The sequence below is a fragment of the Hyperoodon ampullatus genome (assembly GCF_949752795.1).
Source record: "Hyperoodon ampullatus genome assembly, chromosome: 9".
NCBI classification, from domain to species: domain Eukaryota; kingdom Metazoa; phylum Chordata; class Mammalia; order Artiodactyla; family Ziphiidae; genus Hyperoodon; species Hyperoodon ampullatus.
In genome coordinates, this window is record NC_136922.1 from 44,105,267 (window position 1) to 44,122,371 (window position 17,105).

At 34.2% G+C, this 17,105-nt stretch overlaps 1 protein-coding gene across 1 annotated transcript in view; it reads left to right on the forward strand.

Moving 5' to 3' along the window:
• Positions 1-16,896, forward strand: part of THSD7A (thrombospondin type 1 domain containing 7A) — a gene marked incomplete at both ends in the record, with an annotated part of 438,329 nt that extends 421,433 nt beyond the window's left edge. Inside the window, 6 exons of the mRNA XM_079711822.1 lie at positions 5,738-5,911; positions 9,999-10,094; positions 12,924-13,006; positions 13,354-13,564; positions 16,035-16,122; positions 16,812-16,896. Of these exons, the coding sequence (XP_079567948.1) occupies positions 5,738-5,911; positions 9,999-10,094; positions 12,924-13,006; positions 13,354-13,564; positions 16,035-16,122; positions 16,812-16,896 (737 nt within the window). The remainder of the gene's footprint in view (positions 1-5,737; positions 5,912-9,998; positions 10,095-12,923; positions 13,007-13,353; positions 13,565-16,034; positions 16,123-16,811) is intronic.
• Between the last annotated feature and the right edge of the window lie 209 nt (positions 16,897-17,105).

Sequence of the window (17,105 nt, forward strand, 5' to 3'; positions counted from 1 at the left end):
CTTGCTGCGATTTATGTCATAGAGTATTCTGCCTATGTTTTCCTCTAAGCGTTTTATAGTGTCTGGTCTTGCATTTAATCTATTTTTAGTTTATTTTTGTGTATGGTATTTGAGAATGTTCTAATTTCATTCATTTACATATAGCTGTCCGGCTTACCCAGCACCACTTATTGAAGAGACTGTCTGTCTTTTCTCCACTGTGTATCCTTGACTCCTTTGTCATACATTAGTTGACCATAGGTGCGTGGGTTTATTTCTGGGCTTTCTATCCTATTCCATTGATGAATATTTTTGTTTTTGTGCCAGTGCCATTACTGGCTTTTTTCCCCTATTTTTTTTAAAAAAATTTTTATTAGAGTATAGTTGATTTACAATGTTTTGCTAGTTTCTGCTGTACAGCAAACTGAGTCACTTAAACATATACATATATCCAATCTTTTTTAGATTCTAGTCCCATATAGGTCAGTACAGAGTACTGAGTTACTGTGCTACACAGTAGGTTCATGTTACTTATCTATTTTATATATAGTAGTGCGTATATGTCAATCCCAATGTCCCAGTTTATCCCCCCCACTTTCCCTCTGGGTAACTGTAAGTTTGTTTTCTACATCTGTGACTCTATTTCTGTTTTGTAAATAGGTTCATTTGTACCATTTTTTTAGATTCCACATATAAGCGATATCATATATTCGTCTTTCTCTGACTTAACTTCACTCAGTATGACGAATCTCTAGGTCTGTCCATGTCGCTGCAAATCGCATTATTTTGTTCTTTTTATGGCTGGGTCTCTACAGACAGCATATATTCGGGTCTTGGTTTTATATCCATTCGGTCCGTCTATGTCTTTTGGTCACAGCATTTAATACAAACCACTTCAGACCTAGGGACACATACAGACTGAAAGTGAGGGGATGGAAAAAGATATTCCATGCAAATGGAAATCAAAAGAAAGCTGGAGTAGCAATTCTCGTATCAGACAAAATAGACATTAAAATAAAGACTGTTACAAGAGACAAAGAAGGACACTACATAATGATCAAGGGATCAATCCAAGATATAACAATTGTAAATATTTATGCACCCAACATAGGAGCACCTCAATATATAAGGCAAATGCTAACAGCCATAAAAGGGGAAATCAACAGTAACAAAATAATAGTGGAGGACTTTAACACCCCACTTACACCAATGGACAGATCATCCAGACAGAAAATTAATAAGGAAACACAAGCCTTAAATGACACATTAGATCAGATAGACTTAATTGATATTTATAGGATATTCCATCCTAAAGCAGCAGAATACACTTCCTTCTCAAGTGAACATGAAACATTCTCCAGGACAGACCACATCTTGGGTCACAAATCAAGCCTTGGTAAATTTAAGAAAATTGAAATTTTTCCGACCACACGCTATGAGATTAGAAATCAATTACAGTAAAAAAAAAAAAAAAAAAAAAACTGTAAAAAATAGAAACATGTGGAGGCTAAACAGTATGTTACTAAATAACCAATGAATTACTGAAGAAATCAAAAAATACCTAGAGACAAATGACAATAAAAACACAATGATCCAAAACCTATGGGACACAGCAAAGCAGTTCTAAGAGGAAAGTTTATAGCAATACAGTCTTACCTCAGGAAACAAGAAAAATCTCAAATTAACAACCTAACCTTACACCTAAAGCAACTAGAGAAAGAAGAGCAAACCCAAAGTTAGTAGAAGAAAAGAAATCATAAAGATCAGAGCAGAAATAAATGAAATAGAAACAAAGAAAACAATAAAGATCAATAAAACTAAAAGCCAGTTCTTTGAGAAGATAAACAAAATTGATAAACCATTAGCCAGAGTCATCAAGAAAAAAAGGGAAAAGACTCAGATCAATAAAATTAGAAATGAAAAAGAAGGTAAATGGACACCACAGAAATATACAGGATCATGAGAGGTTACTACAAGCAACTCTATGTCAATAAAATGGACAACCTGGAAGAAATGGACAAATTCTTAGAAAGGTACAATCTCCCAAGACTGAACCAGGAAGAAATAGAAAATTTGAACAGACCAATCACAAGCACTGAAATTGAAACTGTGATGAAAAAACTTCCAACAAACAAAAATCCAGGACCAGATGACTTCACAGGCCAATTCTATCAAACATTTAGAGAAGAGTTAAACCTACACTTCTGAAACTCTTCCAAAAAAATTGCAGAGGAAGGAACACTCCCAAGCTCATTCTACAAGGCCACCATCAGCCTGTTGCAAAAAAAGAAAATTAAGAATTTTCTTAATTCTGTAATAAAATTAAGAAAATTAAATGTAAGACAGAATACTAAAAACTTAGAGGAAAACATAGGCAGAACACTCTGACATAAATCACAGCAAAATCTCTTTTGATCTACCTCCTAGAGTAATGGAAATAAAAACAAAAATAAACAAATGGGACCTAATTAAACTTAGAGGCTTTAGCACAGCAAAGGAACCCATCAACACAATGAAAAGACAACCCACAGAATGGGAGAAAATATTTGCAAACAATGTGACTGACAAGGGATTAATCTCCAAAACTTACAAACAGCTCATGGAGCTCAAAATCAAAAAAACAAGCAACCGAATCAAAAAATGGGTGGAAGACCTAAATAGACATTTCTCCAAAGAAGACCTACAGATGGACAGAAGGCACATGAAAAGATGCTCAACATTGTTAGGTATTAGAGAAATGCAAATCAAAACTACAGTGAGATGTCACCTCACACCAGTCAGAATGGCCATCATCAAAAAATCTACAAACAATAAATGCTGGAGAGGGTGTGGAGAAAAGGGAACCCTCCTACCCTCCTGTTGGTGGGATTGTAAATTGGTACAACCACTATGGAGAACAGTATGGAGGTTCCTTAAAAAACTAAGAATAGAGCTACTGTATGACCCAGCAATCCCACTCCTGGGTATATATCCAGAGTAAACTGTGGTTCAAAAGGATACATGCACCTGATGTTCAATGCAGTGCTGTTGAAAATAGCCAAGACATGGAAGCAAACTAAATGTCCATTGACAGAGGAACAGATAAAGAAGATGTGGTACATATATACAATGGAATATTACTCAGCCATTAAAAAGAATGAAATAATGCCATTTGCAGCAACATGGATGGGCCTAGAGATTATCATACTAAGTGAAATAAGTCAGAGAAAGAGAAATATCATATGATATCACTTATATGCAGAATCTTAAAAAAATGATAATAATGAACTTATTTACATAACAGAAACACTCACAGACTTAGAGAATGAACTTATGGTTACCAGGGAGAAAGGCAGGGAGGGACAGATTGGGAGGACAGATTGGGATTGACATGTACACACTACTATAGATAACCAACAAGGACCTACTGTATAGCATAGGGAACTTGGCTCAATATTCTGTAATAATCTAAATGAGAAAATTTGCAAAAGAATGGATACTTGTATGGGTACAACTGAATCACTTTGCTGTATTCCTATAACTAACACATCATAGTTTATCAACTATACTCCAATATAAAATAAAATAAAGAAATCTGTGGTAAACGATGTGAAGAAAAACTGCAAGATCCCATAGTAGCATAGAACAGGGCAATTCACCATTTTAATTAAAGCAATTACAAATCCAGGAGGAGGCTGGTCTTCTCTTGTAAATTACAATCTATTCATGTCCATTCCTCTCTTGCTAGTTTTCTCCAATGATGGCTTTTGAAAGCTAGCAGAATGTGAGCTAATAAGGTTTAAAGAGTAGAATACTGAAGTAGGAAATGCATTTCAGACACTTAATGTCTTTGGTAGGCAGAGTGTAGTTTTATTATTACAATGTTTTATATGGTCAAAATATAAAAATATATTTAGTACAAGTCAGTGCCTTGCTGTTATTAAATCTTTGAAGCTTGACATGGATTATTCTGGAGTGATAATTATATAATCCACAGACTACCATTAAAATATTTATTGAGTTTTGTGTCAAAATACACTATGTCAAGTGATACAAGCACAGAGATAAAGCCTATTAGTAAAAAGGTATATTTTACTTCCATGTAGTTTGCAGTCACTGAGGTGAAGTTACACTACATTAATATTGACAGGAGTTTCTCTATCTTGTTTTTAATAGTTTCTCTTGCATAATTAAAAACTGAGTAAGCCAAAAGTAGCATTTCCTAGGGGATATAAATATATATAAAACTTTCTTTGACTACTTAAAAAATCTTCTTAGTTTCTTTTTCCTTAGCACTTCCAAAATTTACTAGAATTTTCTTCATTTTAGGATAACATTAGACAGAGTAATAATGACACACTATAGTAAAGGTGTACAAAGATCACTCCACTTTAGTATTATACATGTATCTGTTAGTCAGTAATTCATGTCTTTCCAGGATTTCTTAATCCTGGCACAAGAAGTTTTTTCATTCATCAGATCTCTAGGTAACTTTGTGCTAACATTAGATATCTTCAGTATAATATAAGGCAATATAAATTATTCATGTGATATGGCTGGAATAATTAAAGTGATAAGAATCCCTTATGGATTTGTGTTTAGCAAAATGTACTGCATCCTCTGAATAATATCACCAAGCAGTCAGTCCTGAAGAATGAATGAATATACGAGAAAGGTGTATTTCATTAAATCTTCCCTGTTCTGAAAATGGTTGAAGATGAACACATGATATACTATGGCCCAACAATTCCTATATAACTGTAACTATTTTCTTGTTATATACCCAAAAGAAATGCATATATAAGTTCACCAAAAGACTCATACTAAAATGTTCACAACAGCAGTATTCATAATAGGAAAAATTTACAACTCTCCACATGCCCATCGATAGTAGAATCGAAATGTAAATAGTGGTATATTATAAATAAAGCACAGCAGTAAAAATGAGCAAGTTAGAGCAACATAAATATGTGATGGTTCTCAAAACATAAATCAGTGAAAGAAACCAGACATTAAAAAAGTACATATCGTTCTATTCCATGTATAGCATGAGGAAGGTTTCTGAGATTCTGAGAATGCTCTGTTGCTTGATTTGGAGGTTGGTTACATGGGTATTTAATCAGACTGTGAAAATTCAGCTATCTGTGCATTTATGATGTGTCATCATTTTGCATGTATATTACTCTTCAATAAATAATTGAAAAAAAGGGAGGAAGTTGACTGAAGATGTAGATCAGAGGAAATTGTGCACATTATTGCCACTACTGCAGCTGCTTGGTTAGCTGTCTCACCTCCACAACTTTGGGAAGAAACAGAAACCAAGCAGCCTTGGACTTCAAGCTCTTTGAAATTTTGAACACCTAGAAGACAAGTCCTATGTATATTTTGATTTTCTTTTAATAGTACCAAGTGCTTAGTAAACCCTTTTATGATGATAATGACAAGAGTGATAGTAGCAGGTTTTAATCAAGTATTGTTGTCACTTAAGAGAAGGGAAATCATGATGGACAAGTTCCTTCAAACCATAGTTTACCTTTGATATCATTAAGCAACACATATGCTATATTCAGTACCATCCACTCAGAAAATAACACTATTAATACAAACTAACAAAACCACATACAAACTTGCAAATATTAAATACTTATACAAATCTTACAAATATCATGAATGACTGGCATACCTAAAAACATTGCTCAGTCGGGTTAAACATAAAATGATGATCTGGCTGGCTATTCTTTATGGGTATGGGTATAAACTACAAACCTGTGTTTTGCAGGTGACTGTTATTTGAAGGAGTGGTCTTCCTGGAGCCTGTGTCAGCTGACCTGTGTGAATGGTGAGGACCTAGGTTTTGGTGGAATACAGGTCCGTTCCAGAGCGGTGATTATACAAGAGCTAGAGAATCAACATCTGTGCCCAGAACAGATGTTAGAAACAAAATCATGTGATGGTGAGTGCTACCATTCATAAAATCTATTTATTTTAGTTTTGTGTTGATAAACAAAAGTATAAGATATAAAATTTTCTGTTGAATAAGCAAATATGCTAAGATATCCCTTAAAGTTGAGAATTAAGGGTATGATTCTGAATTCTAAATATTTAGAGAAAAAAAGTCTCATCACCCTTCATAAATGAAATATTGTAAAAATATTTCCAAGTTTTATGAGCTAAAGAAGGCTGAGATGATTAGGAGCAAGTTATTTGTACACCTGTAGCAACCCTGATGATGTGTGAATCTAAGAATATCCTTAATTTATTTAAATCAAAAGAGAGAAAGAAAAATTACAAAGCAACAGCAAAATGAGATATTTTACTATATTCTTGGAAATTGATAAATCTAAGTATTGGTAAGGATTAGTCTGAATTTGACATACAGCATATATAAAAATACATCTTTATATGTCTGTGTGTATATGTGTACATACACATAGAGCCATGCACCCAATATAAGCAATAGATGACATTCACAAGAACCACAGAGCATTAAAATGTTCTAGTTTGGGAACACAAGAAATCTAAATGAAAAAAAAAGAATTGTTATCTAGCGGAGAATGTCTTGCTCAACAAACAACCCTCTCATTCCTGCTTGTGTTCTGAAGCAACTGAGTATGACATATATTAGCAAATAGGAGCCAAAACAACACCTATATTACTGAAAAGTTGAAGAAAGCTTAGAATGTTGGAGAACAATTCTTAGAATGAAAGCCAATTGAACTAGATGCCTTAACCCAAGAATTATAGAATTATCCACCTTCTTAGTTAAGTCTTCCCAAATTTACCAACCAGATAAAACATTTCATATTCCTGGGTAGGTAAAGGAGAGAAAGGTCAGAGGTTACAATAAATTCCCAAGAAAAGAAAAAGAATTGTTTACGCTGAAATGACAATGAAGTAAAATTAGGAATCAGTAACAATTGCAAAGAAATTCTCCCCATGCCCACACAGAAGTGAAAACTGAAAGCTACATTTCTAGAGCATTACATATCAAATGTTATGCAAGATGCAGCACAGAAGTACTTAGAAGGTAATTTGAAGCTTTACATTCTTATATAGGAGGGAGAAAAGTTTAATAAGAGCTAGACTTTCGGGCTTCCCTGGTGGCGCAGTGGTTGAGAGTCCGCCTGCCGATGCAGGGGACACGGGTTTGTGCCCCGGTCCGGGAAGATCCCACATGCCGCAGAGCGGCTGGGCCCGTGAGCCATGGCCGCTGGGCCTGCGCATCCAGAGCCTGTGCTCTGCAACAGGAGAGACCACAACAGTCAGAGGCCCGCGTACCGCAAAAAATAAAAATAAATTTTTAAAAAATTTATAAAAAGAGCTAGACTTTCAACCCAATTAAAAAAAAAAGGGGAATAGAGTGTGTACAGTACTGATAAATACAAATTCAATGAGATAGAAAACAAATAAACAAGATAATCAACAAAACCAATAGCTTGTTTTTTTGACCAAACTAACAAAATAGACCACCTCATGCAAAATCAATGAAGAAAAGGACAAAATTACTACTACTAATAAAATAGTGTTTAAAAATATAATTCTATGAAAAAATTTTGCTAATAAATGTAAAAACTTGACAACAATTTAGAATGTTATTTATCAAGAGTAATAGAGAAGCTAAACCATAGATTCTGCAACTATTAAAAACACAAGTCTATCAAATATTCTCACACATGCACACACACTAAAACCTAAATGGCTTTAATTATGAGTTTTACTAAAATTTAAAGAAACAGACAACTCCCATTTATTGTGAAATCTTAAGAAATAAAGTTGGGTAGAAAAAAAAGATGATGAAAATCTCCCCAATACAACACCAAAATCATAAAAATGAAAAACAAAAATTCTTTTAAATCAAAATTTGAATCTTCTACACTGTAAAATAGATCATAAACAAAGTTACCGGACAAGCCACAGACTTAGAAAAGATATTTGTGAAGTCAATTTTAAGGAATTAGTGTCTAGAACAACTATCCTAAATCTTTTCAGCATTCCAAGACAATTTCATATTTGTAAAATTGCTGAGTACCCCAAACTGCCTTTCTCTGTGAGTTATATATATCAAATTTTTTCATATTAAAAAATGACAACTGATGTTTTAAAATATTTGATAATTTATTTAAAACAATCATAAATCAATTTGTTACCATAAATATTTCCTGAAAAATAACTATTTTCCAAAACAAAAAGAAAATAACTTTAATGACAGGCATGGTCTTGTTTTACACTTTTTCAAATCTCTGGCTTAACACCTGGCTTAACAGAAGACAGCTGGCTTCTCTTCTGTGCTTCTGCATTCAGTCTATTGCCATCTTAGTTCAGTTTATGCATATGAAGAAAATCCAGCCTTACTTACCCAGGTGTGTTGTTAAAGGGGAAAATCCTCACACACGTACTCTGAAAGAATGTCGAAGTCTTCCCTGGTCCCTGGACCATAATTTGAGAATTGTTATTCTAGAATAAAAAATTCCCACAACCCAATATGAAAAGGCATAGATTTCAGTAGAAAAAAAGGGGTGGGGGGAGCCAAAAGATATACATAAGCAATTCACAAGAGGAAACCTAAATGCCCCAAAACATTTTTCTCACTGTTTAATAGCTTTGGTAATCAACTACAAGTTAAAAATGACAAGATAGCTTTCCATACCCACAAGACTGACAAGAAATTTAAATCTGGAATTTATCAATGTTTGTGAGGGTTTAGAGTAATAGTAACTCTTATTCAGTGCTGGTGGGTATATAAACTGTGACCTTTTAAAGAAAAGAATGAGCTGTATTTAGTAAAGTTTCAGCTCTACCTACAATGATACCCAGAAATTTCCCTTCTAAATATTTACCTTGAAGAAGCACCAGGAGGCTTGCACAAGACTGACCACTGAGGCACTGTTATAATAGCGTAAGTTGAAAACAACCTAAAAGTCCACCCATAGAGGAAATAGCTAAATAAATTGTAGTAGATAGTACCATGGAATTCTATGTAGCAGTTAAAATAAATTGACTATGTCTGCATTAAAAAAATCACATAGAAATATTTCATTTATAACATTTTATGTTACATATAACATTGACTATTAAGTTTCAAAAAGATGTATGTATCATATGTATCAGTATGATACTTAAAAATTTTTAAGACTGCCTAAAGGACTTCCCTGGTGGCACGGTGGTTAAGAATCCGCCTGTCAATGCAGGGGATATGGGTTCGACCCCTGGGGTTTGGGAAGATCCCACATGCTACGGAGCAGCTAAGCCCATGTGCCACAACTACTGAGCCCACGCTCTGCAACTACTGAAGCCCACACGCCTAGAGCCTGTGCTCTGCAACAAGAGAAGCCCGTGCACTGCAACGAAGAGTAGCCCGTTTACCACAACTAGAGAAAGCCCACGTGCAGCAACGAAGACCCAACACAGACCAAAAAAAAAAAAAAACAACCCAAAAAAACCTAAAAATAATTCTATAAATCATTTATAGGTTGTATATATTTATACTTACATTCTATTTATATTAAAAGAATAAAAAACGTGTCACAGAAATGCATGTATCTACTTCAGAAGACTGGGTATTCCTGGAGAAACAAGGAGGGAGATCAGATCAGGAGGCAATGTAATAGAACATCAAGTTTATTTGTTACTTTTTTTACTCATCAACAACCAAAAGAAACTAAAGCAAATATGACTAAATGGTAATATTAGTTAAAATTGAATGATGGGTAATTGAATATTTTTAAAATTATTCTCTGTCCTTGTCTGTATGTTGGATATTTTATAATACTTCAAATAAACATAAAATTCAATTGAAAATCCAGGTTCACATTAGATAGTATGAGAGCAGACATGGAAAATTAGTTGGAATTTAGGTATGTATCTGGAATTTTGTAACATTTATATGGCAACTTCTGGATAATAACTTGACATTTGAATCATTCAGGATGGACTTCTCATCCCTTTCCAATTGTTTATAAATATTTTATTAATACCCTATCTCCATGATTGTTCCGCTGGCCTACAGAATGCCTCTGTTAATGTTTATTGTGTTCCTGCAGATGGACAGTGTTACGAGTATAAATGGATGGCTAGTGCTTGGAAGGGCTCTTCCCGAACAGTCTGGTGTCAAAGATCAGATGGTATAAATGTAACAGGTAAACCTCCCATTTCTTTGTTCTTTGAAAGTCTTCCTGTAACATGCATGTAATTGGTTAAAGAAAATAATTAAGAAAACAAAGATATTCTTTCAGTATTCCACACGTGGTTGGGTTCACGACACCTGAGCTGTGCACCTGATGACCAATGACAAATTATTTTACTGTTTAATGTTTCAATTAAATTCTCCCTCACCCAGCCATTTTAGACATTGCTGCTATAATTTAATTAAAATACTAATTCTAATAAATGATTATAAGTAAATAATTCTCAGATTGTTTCTCCTAGAAATCTTATATATTAATAACTTACTTCTTACATGTAAGAAAGTCAATATTCTATTGACTCTGTTTCTGTGCCTTAAAGGCAATATACATGCAGTCCAAAAATATTGCCACGAGAATATGATTACACAAATCCAAATATTTTGCTTAAATTCAGAAATCTATGATTTATAGTTTTTTATTAATTAATATAGAAGAGCTATTGGTAAAACTCAAGCCCAGAGCATATGAGTAGCCAATCTACCTACTGTGTCCCAAGTCAAAAATCATTGTACATTGAAAGAAGAAATCCAAATGAAAACTTTTTTTGAATTTGCTTTGACCCAAATATACCCCCAAGAACTACTCTAATCTACAGTTACTGAAGTTTCCTTATCTGAGTCCAGTAAATGCAAGGGATCCCAAAGACCCTTTGAAGAGGGAAGAAAATTGGCTCCAGAGATGGAGTGAACCACCCTGCAAATTTTCTACAAAGAAACCAGGGTCAGAACAGAACCTCAGCCTCAAGCCCATGGACCCAAAATCTAATGTCTCTTCTTAAACAATGTATTTGTAGAGATCTAATCTACAGGAATCTCCATAGCATAGCAGCAGCCCGAGTATTGACAGTTAACTGTTCAGGGGGACCTGCTGACTTGCTGCCATTGCTTTGACCCTCTGGCAGGAAGAAAAAGTAATGTGCATTTTGTTGCCTCTGAGTAATGTCCATTTATAAATTTAACTGTAATATCTACAGTAAGATGATAGGAGCAGGGGGTCGATATGCTTTTTGGAAAGCATAAATTTTTATATTGAATTTTAAATTACTGGATTTATTGAAACCTAATTACTCACTTCCTCCTTATGAAAGCTAGAGCAGGATGTCAGATTGTATTCTTGTGAAGATAAGATTTTATACATGAGAAATCTGTGTTAAGAAACACTTGATAATAGCAACTCCCAGTGGATACATCTATAACAAAGAAAAGACACCTACCAAGAAACCCTTTGCTCTCTCACACTATTATTTTCTGGAAGAAAAATCTGTTCCAAGCACACCACTCTCAGAGGCAACAGGGGGAGACAGAGTTCTGGGAAGAGAAGCATAGGCTTTCTGAACCCAAAGGCATTATAGAGGTGGTCCACTCAACTCAGGTGTTGAAAATGAATGTCTACATTCTTCTTTAAACTATTCAGAGGGTATTTTACAGCTTCCCCAGAGGATCCTATTAGTTTTCAGTGTTTTTTTTTTCCAAATATGGATGCAAATAATAGTTGTCTGCCTTTTCTTCTACGTGTTAAAAGCTCTTTTCACACTGAAATTGGGGCTATTCCCCAATGCAAAGGTAAGTCAAATTTTAAAAGACTTACTTACCTATAGAAATCATATTTTCTATTTCTTTTCCATATAAGTAAAGTATCCCATGTATTTATTCCCTTCTAATGCTGTTTTATACCCCCCCCAAAAAAAAGGTGTAAATGATTGATTTGTAATAAACTCTGTATGCATTCTTCTTCCATCTTTTAGGAGAGATGAGATTCTTTATGAGAAATAGACAAGCATGTAAAGTATATTATCTGCCTTGATTGATTGCTTTAATTTTATGAATAGTTGTCCTTATAAGAAACTCAAGATGCTGTTTTACTTTGTCTTCATATGTTTAATGATGATAACTTCAATATGGCCATGTAACTGCAACTGCCTTGCAATGACTAACTGCTTTACCATAACAATTTTTCTGTGAATATTTTGTTTATAATATATAGAGAGAAGGCAAGGAATTAATAGGCACCTTTGATTAGATTCCACAGGATCATCAATTCCACAAATAAAGGAAAAATTTTGCTTTGCTAAATTCTAAGTTGAACAAGTATGGTTTGAAATGATCAGTTCTTTCCATGCCACCAATACTGTTTCTTTATGACATCTATTCTTGTCTTGAAACTTCATTATAACAGCTTCAGCACACCTGGTACTGTACTTGAAGGAAGAGAGAAGAGGACTAAACAGAGAGCTGCAATGTCAAGTTAAAACAATAGTGCAGACATACACTTAGTAGCTGCCTTTCTTTTCTTATACCCCAAAAATATCCTGAATTAGTGATTTTCTCAAAAAGAAATATATATTATAAAAAATACATATACAAGATAGTCACATGAATTAAAGGGACATCTTAACATGAAAACTACTTATTTGAATAACTAAGAAAGAATTTTAAAAGAATATTAAATCTGCTTTTTAGTGCTGGACTCGGTCTCAGAAACTATGATAAATAGCTTGCAGGCAATTAGTGTTTTCAAAGTAGCAACTATAAAATTATCCATTCAACAGGTGCTTATTGAGCACCTGCTGAGTGGCAGGTACTATGCTGTCTCCTCTGAATAAGAAGAGCCTCAAGATCTTAAAGTGGTCAAGGTCAACCAAATATTTCAGTCAGCTGCCCTCAGAAAAGTCTGTGGGATTCCCAAGGTGGTTCAGGATTCAAAGACAAGTCTACAACAATGATGTATTTTTAATCATTGCAAGAGATGCTACTTGTCAAAATATGATTTTCTGTTCTGCAGGGGGCTGCTTGGTGGTGCGCCAGCCTGATGCTGACAGGTCTTGTAATCCACCGTGTAGTCAACCCCACTCGTACTGTAGCGAGGTATGTGTGAATTCATTAGAGTAGGCAAGCCAGCTTCATCATTTGTCACCCCACTGCCTCTGGTACAATCCATTCCCCAACCCCCAAAAAGCATGTCTTGAGGCATAAAAATTCTATTTTGGGACCTCTCCTTTATCACTATAAACAATTCTGAATGCACTTGCTTCTACTGTTAGAATAAGTTTGTAAAGGGACAAAAAGTGTGTTCTTTTTTACATAGTTATGACAGAAATTACATGAAGTAAATTCCCAGAACAACATTTCTTTAAAGCCTGCTCTTCAAGTCAGGTCTGTTATGCTTACAAAGATTACCTTGCATGTACAGTATAAGTCTTGTTCTCCTGCAGACAAGGATATGCAGTTGTGAAGAAGGGTACACTGAAGTCATGTCTTCCAATGGTACACTTGAGCAATGCACACTTATCCCCGTGGTGGTGATACCCACTGTGGAGGACAAAAGAGGAGATGTGAAAACCAGTCGGGCAGTACATCCAACCCAACCCTCCAGTAACCCAGCAGGACGGGGAAGGACCTGGTTTCTACAGCCATTTGGGCCAGGTGAAGTGACGAGACAGTGTTGATGTAGAATTCTTTAGCTATATATTTAACCAATGCCAAAGGATTAAAAAAATGAGCAAGCATTTTCATATGAGTTAATTATTTTATGTATAGTCATTTATGTTGATACTGCCATATATTATTATAATTTTCTACTATTATGAAAACATTCATGCTGAAATTTCAGAAAAATGAGTACTTCTGAGAAAAATTTTAGGATTGACATTATTTATTTTAATTTCAGTCCTAAATTTAGAAGTATAATTATTTTCACATTGAACAAAGAAATCTAACAATGAAAATATTAGGAAAAAAGTGTTGTCATTCAGAACTCAAACAAATAAAACTATAAAGACATTAAAGAATTTTCCATTTCACCACAGAGTGTTAAATATTTGAACCTTAAATAGGAAGATCAGCAATGCAGGAGATACTTGGCAGCCAGACCAATTTCTACCAGCCCTTAGAGTTGGCACACTCAAATACTCAGAATCTATACTAGCACCAGATAAACGGGGGCAGGGATGGAGCCTTCCTGTCTAGACGGGACAATCTAAACTTGGAGACTGACCAGACACCTGTCATATTCAAGAGACAGCTCGTAATGTATCTAGTAATGGACTTGAAGCCCATACAGACAAAAGCTTGAAGCCTCATCAGATGCTATCCTTACTCTGTACATTTTCTCTCTTCGGTTGATTCAACCATATGCTTAGCCCTAGAACTAAGCTGGTGCTTAAAAATGTGCTGCAAGAGCTATATGGTAACTAAGGTCATGACACTTTTTCTCACACCCTAGAGGGATGACTAGTTCATGACCGAAGGAAATCTCCAGGCAAAGCCAGGCATAAACTACTTCCTGACTCCGTTAGAAACATGAGAAAGGAAGGAAGTGATTTGCATAGCCAGCACATCTCTATTTTTAATGCATTTAGTCAACACTTTCCCTTACTGGTGAATCACTATTGGGATTTTTTTTTAAAGTATGTTCAATGTTTGGGTGATTCATATTTAACCACATCATCCCTGCCTTGATTAGGTTTCGAGCTGAAAATAAAATTTATTTTGTAAAACTGACCTGTTTCTGTAAGCATGGGAAACTCCTCCTCTCAGTGTCCAGGACAGTGGACCAGCAAATGGCCATTTGCAGTCTTGACCCTGACCAAAAATCCAAGCAGAGCTCCGCACATCAAAACTGATTTTTAAAGAGAGAATATTATTATTGTCATTTTTCATTTAATATATAGTTTTCCTAAAGTGAACATTTTAATATATTAAAAAGGTACATGTTTAAGAACATACAATTAAACCTTGCTCTTGGTTTATGAAAAACCCAAAAATATTTGTTGAATTTCTCTCAGGGCAAATAAACCCAATAGAGCTCTTTTGATTTTGAACCCAGACTCAAATTTTTTAAATCTTTAGAATTGAGGGGAAAAAAAGGGTATTTAGAATATTAACTTAGTTTATTTTCAGCAAGTGAACCCCTAATTGATCCAGCTCTAGGCAAAAAAAAAAAAAAAAATTCATAGTACTAATTTGCTTTTGATGCCTTCCAAATATTGGATAAACCAGAGTCTCTGTGGGGTCAGTTTGCCCAATCTATAATTTTAATTCTAAAATCATATGTTTAGCTGTATGTGTGCAACAGAAAATATATGTTGGTGTGAGGATCAAGTTAAGTTAGGCAAAGTCATTAATAGTATCACTCATTTGAAGTTTATTCAGAATATAAAACTGAGAAGTTCAAAGAGAATGAGACCAGAAAACCAAATTTTAAAAGTTCCTGTCATAAAACTGGAAAAAAAGAAAAATTCCTGTCTTGATTCCATACAATAGAAAAGGTAGAAAAAAGTTAGAGATCCATGTATATGTTAATCAGACTTGGCTGTTTTTACAAATGATATTGTCAAATCAGTTTTAAAGCATGCTCTAAGTGTAAACTAGATAAAGGATTATTAATTCCAAAAATGTTAAATATATTTACTATCAATTCATCTGGAAAAAATATTTAAATGACAAAGTTTACATTGAGATACCTGTCAGCATTAACTCAAAGTTGTAGGACTTTCTTGAAATTGCATTATTTTTTTCTTCTCTTCTCACAATTGCCATTCTAAAGATAGAAGGAAAATCAGAAGAAAGTATTTATATTAGCATTACACATATATTGGGTTTAAAAGAAAATTCAGATAAGCAGCAGAAATGTAGACCTGTTAACTTGAAATCTGAACTTGAATTCAAACTTCATTGCTTTTCAATTCAATTTTCATTGATAATTTATCTTTAATGAAGGACCATCTAACTCACTATAGCAGCTTTGCATTAATCATTAATTATGCCTAAGCAATAATTCATTTTGAGTTTTGAAAGGACTTGGTCATATGTGACTGGTCATTGGTTGTAGTTAAAGACTGTCATATATATACCAGACTAATGTAAATTAATGACTAATATCCGTTCTTCTTAGATGGGAGACTAAAGACCTGGGTTTATGGTGTAGCAGCTGGGGCATTTGTGTTACTCATCTTCATTGTCTCCATGATCTATCTAGCTTGGTGAGTGTTTAAATATTTCAAAATCTAAGGGGATCTCTATTTCAGAGGAAACACTTTCAACTGGCCATAACCAAGAACAGCAATCTATGTCTCAAATAGGTATTCCACATTAGTGTTCATCTGAATTTCTGAATAAGCATGGCTTTAGTCTTAGATAGTCTAAAAACTACCAAATCTGAGCCATTTAATTTCTGAAGATGAGCCAGAGCTGCCCCAGGTCATCTTCTCAAGTATGTTCTCCTTGGTTCTATAAGCAAACATTACTTTGTATACTTATGAACTGTAGATTTTTATATTGAATTACTACTGAGGAAGATATTATGGTAATACCCAATTCAGCTATCTCTTAAAACATGTATTAATTATAAATTGTGTTATTTATAAAAGCTTATGGACAAATATAAATGATTATACTATAACATTATTTCCATTGTTAGTACTAGAGGAATTCCATTTAAACAATTCATCTTTTATAGGATAATAAATATTTGAAGTCAAATTTATTCAGAGCACAAAACAGAGAAATTAAAAAACCAGAAAATCAAATTTTAAGGTTGAGTTTAGGCAGTGTAGGCAATTAAGCAATTTAGGTTTATCAATGTTTCCAGTTTTTTCATTTAAAACAATAAAAATTGCAATTGAATATTGATTTTCTTTCTCCCAATTTTAATGATTTTTTTTCTTTACAGCAAAAAGCCAAAGAAACCCCAAAGAAGGCAAAACAACCGACTGAAACCTTTAACCTTAGCCTATGATGGAGATGCAGACATGTAAACCATAACTTATCCTGCAACAACCAGTTTCAGCTTTCTACCTTTGCTGTAGATATCCAGAGGCCACAAAGCTATTCAAACTGTATGGATTAAAATACATTGTAACTTCTTAAAAGATCATCATTAAGAGTGAGAATCACAGTGCCACTGGAGATATCAAGACGGTACCACTTACATAGAAACCATCAGCCTTGAGAATTCTAGGAGATT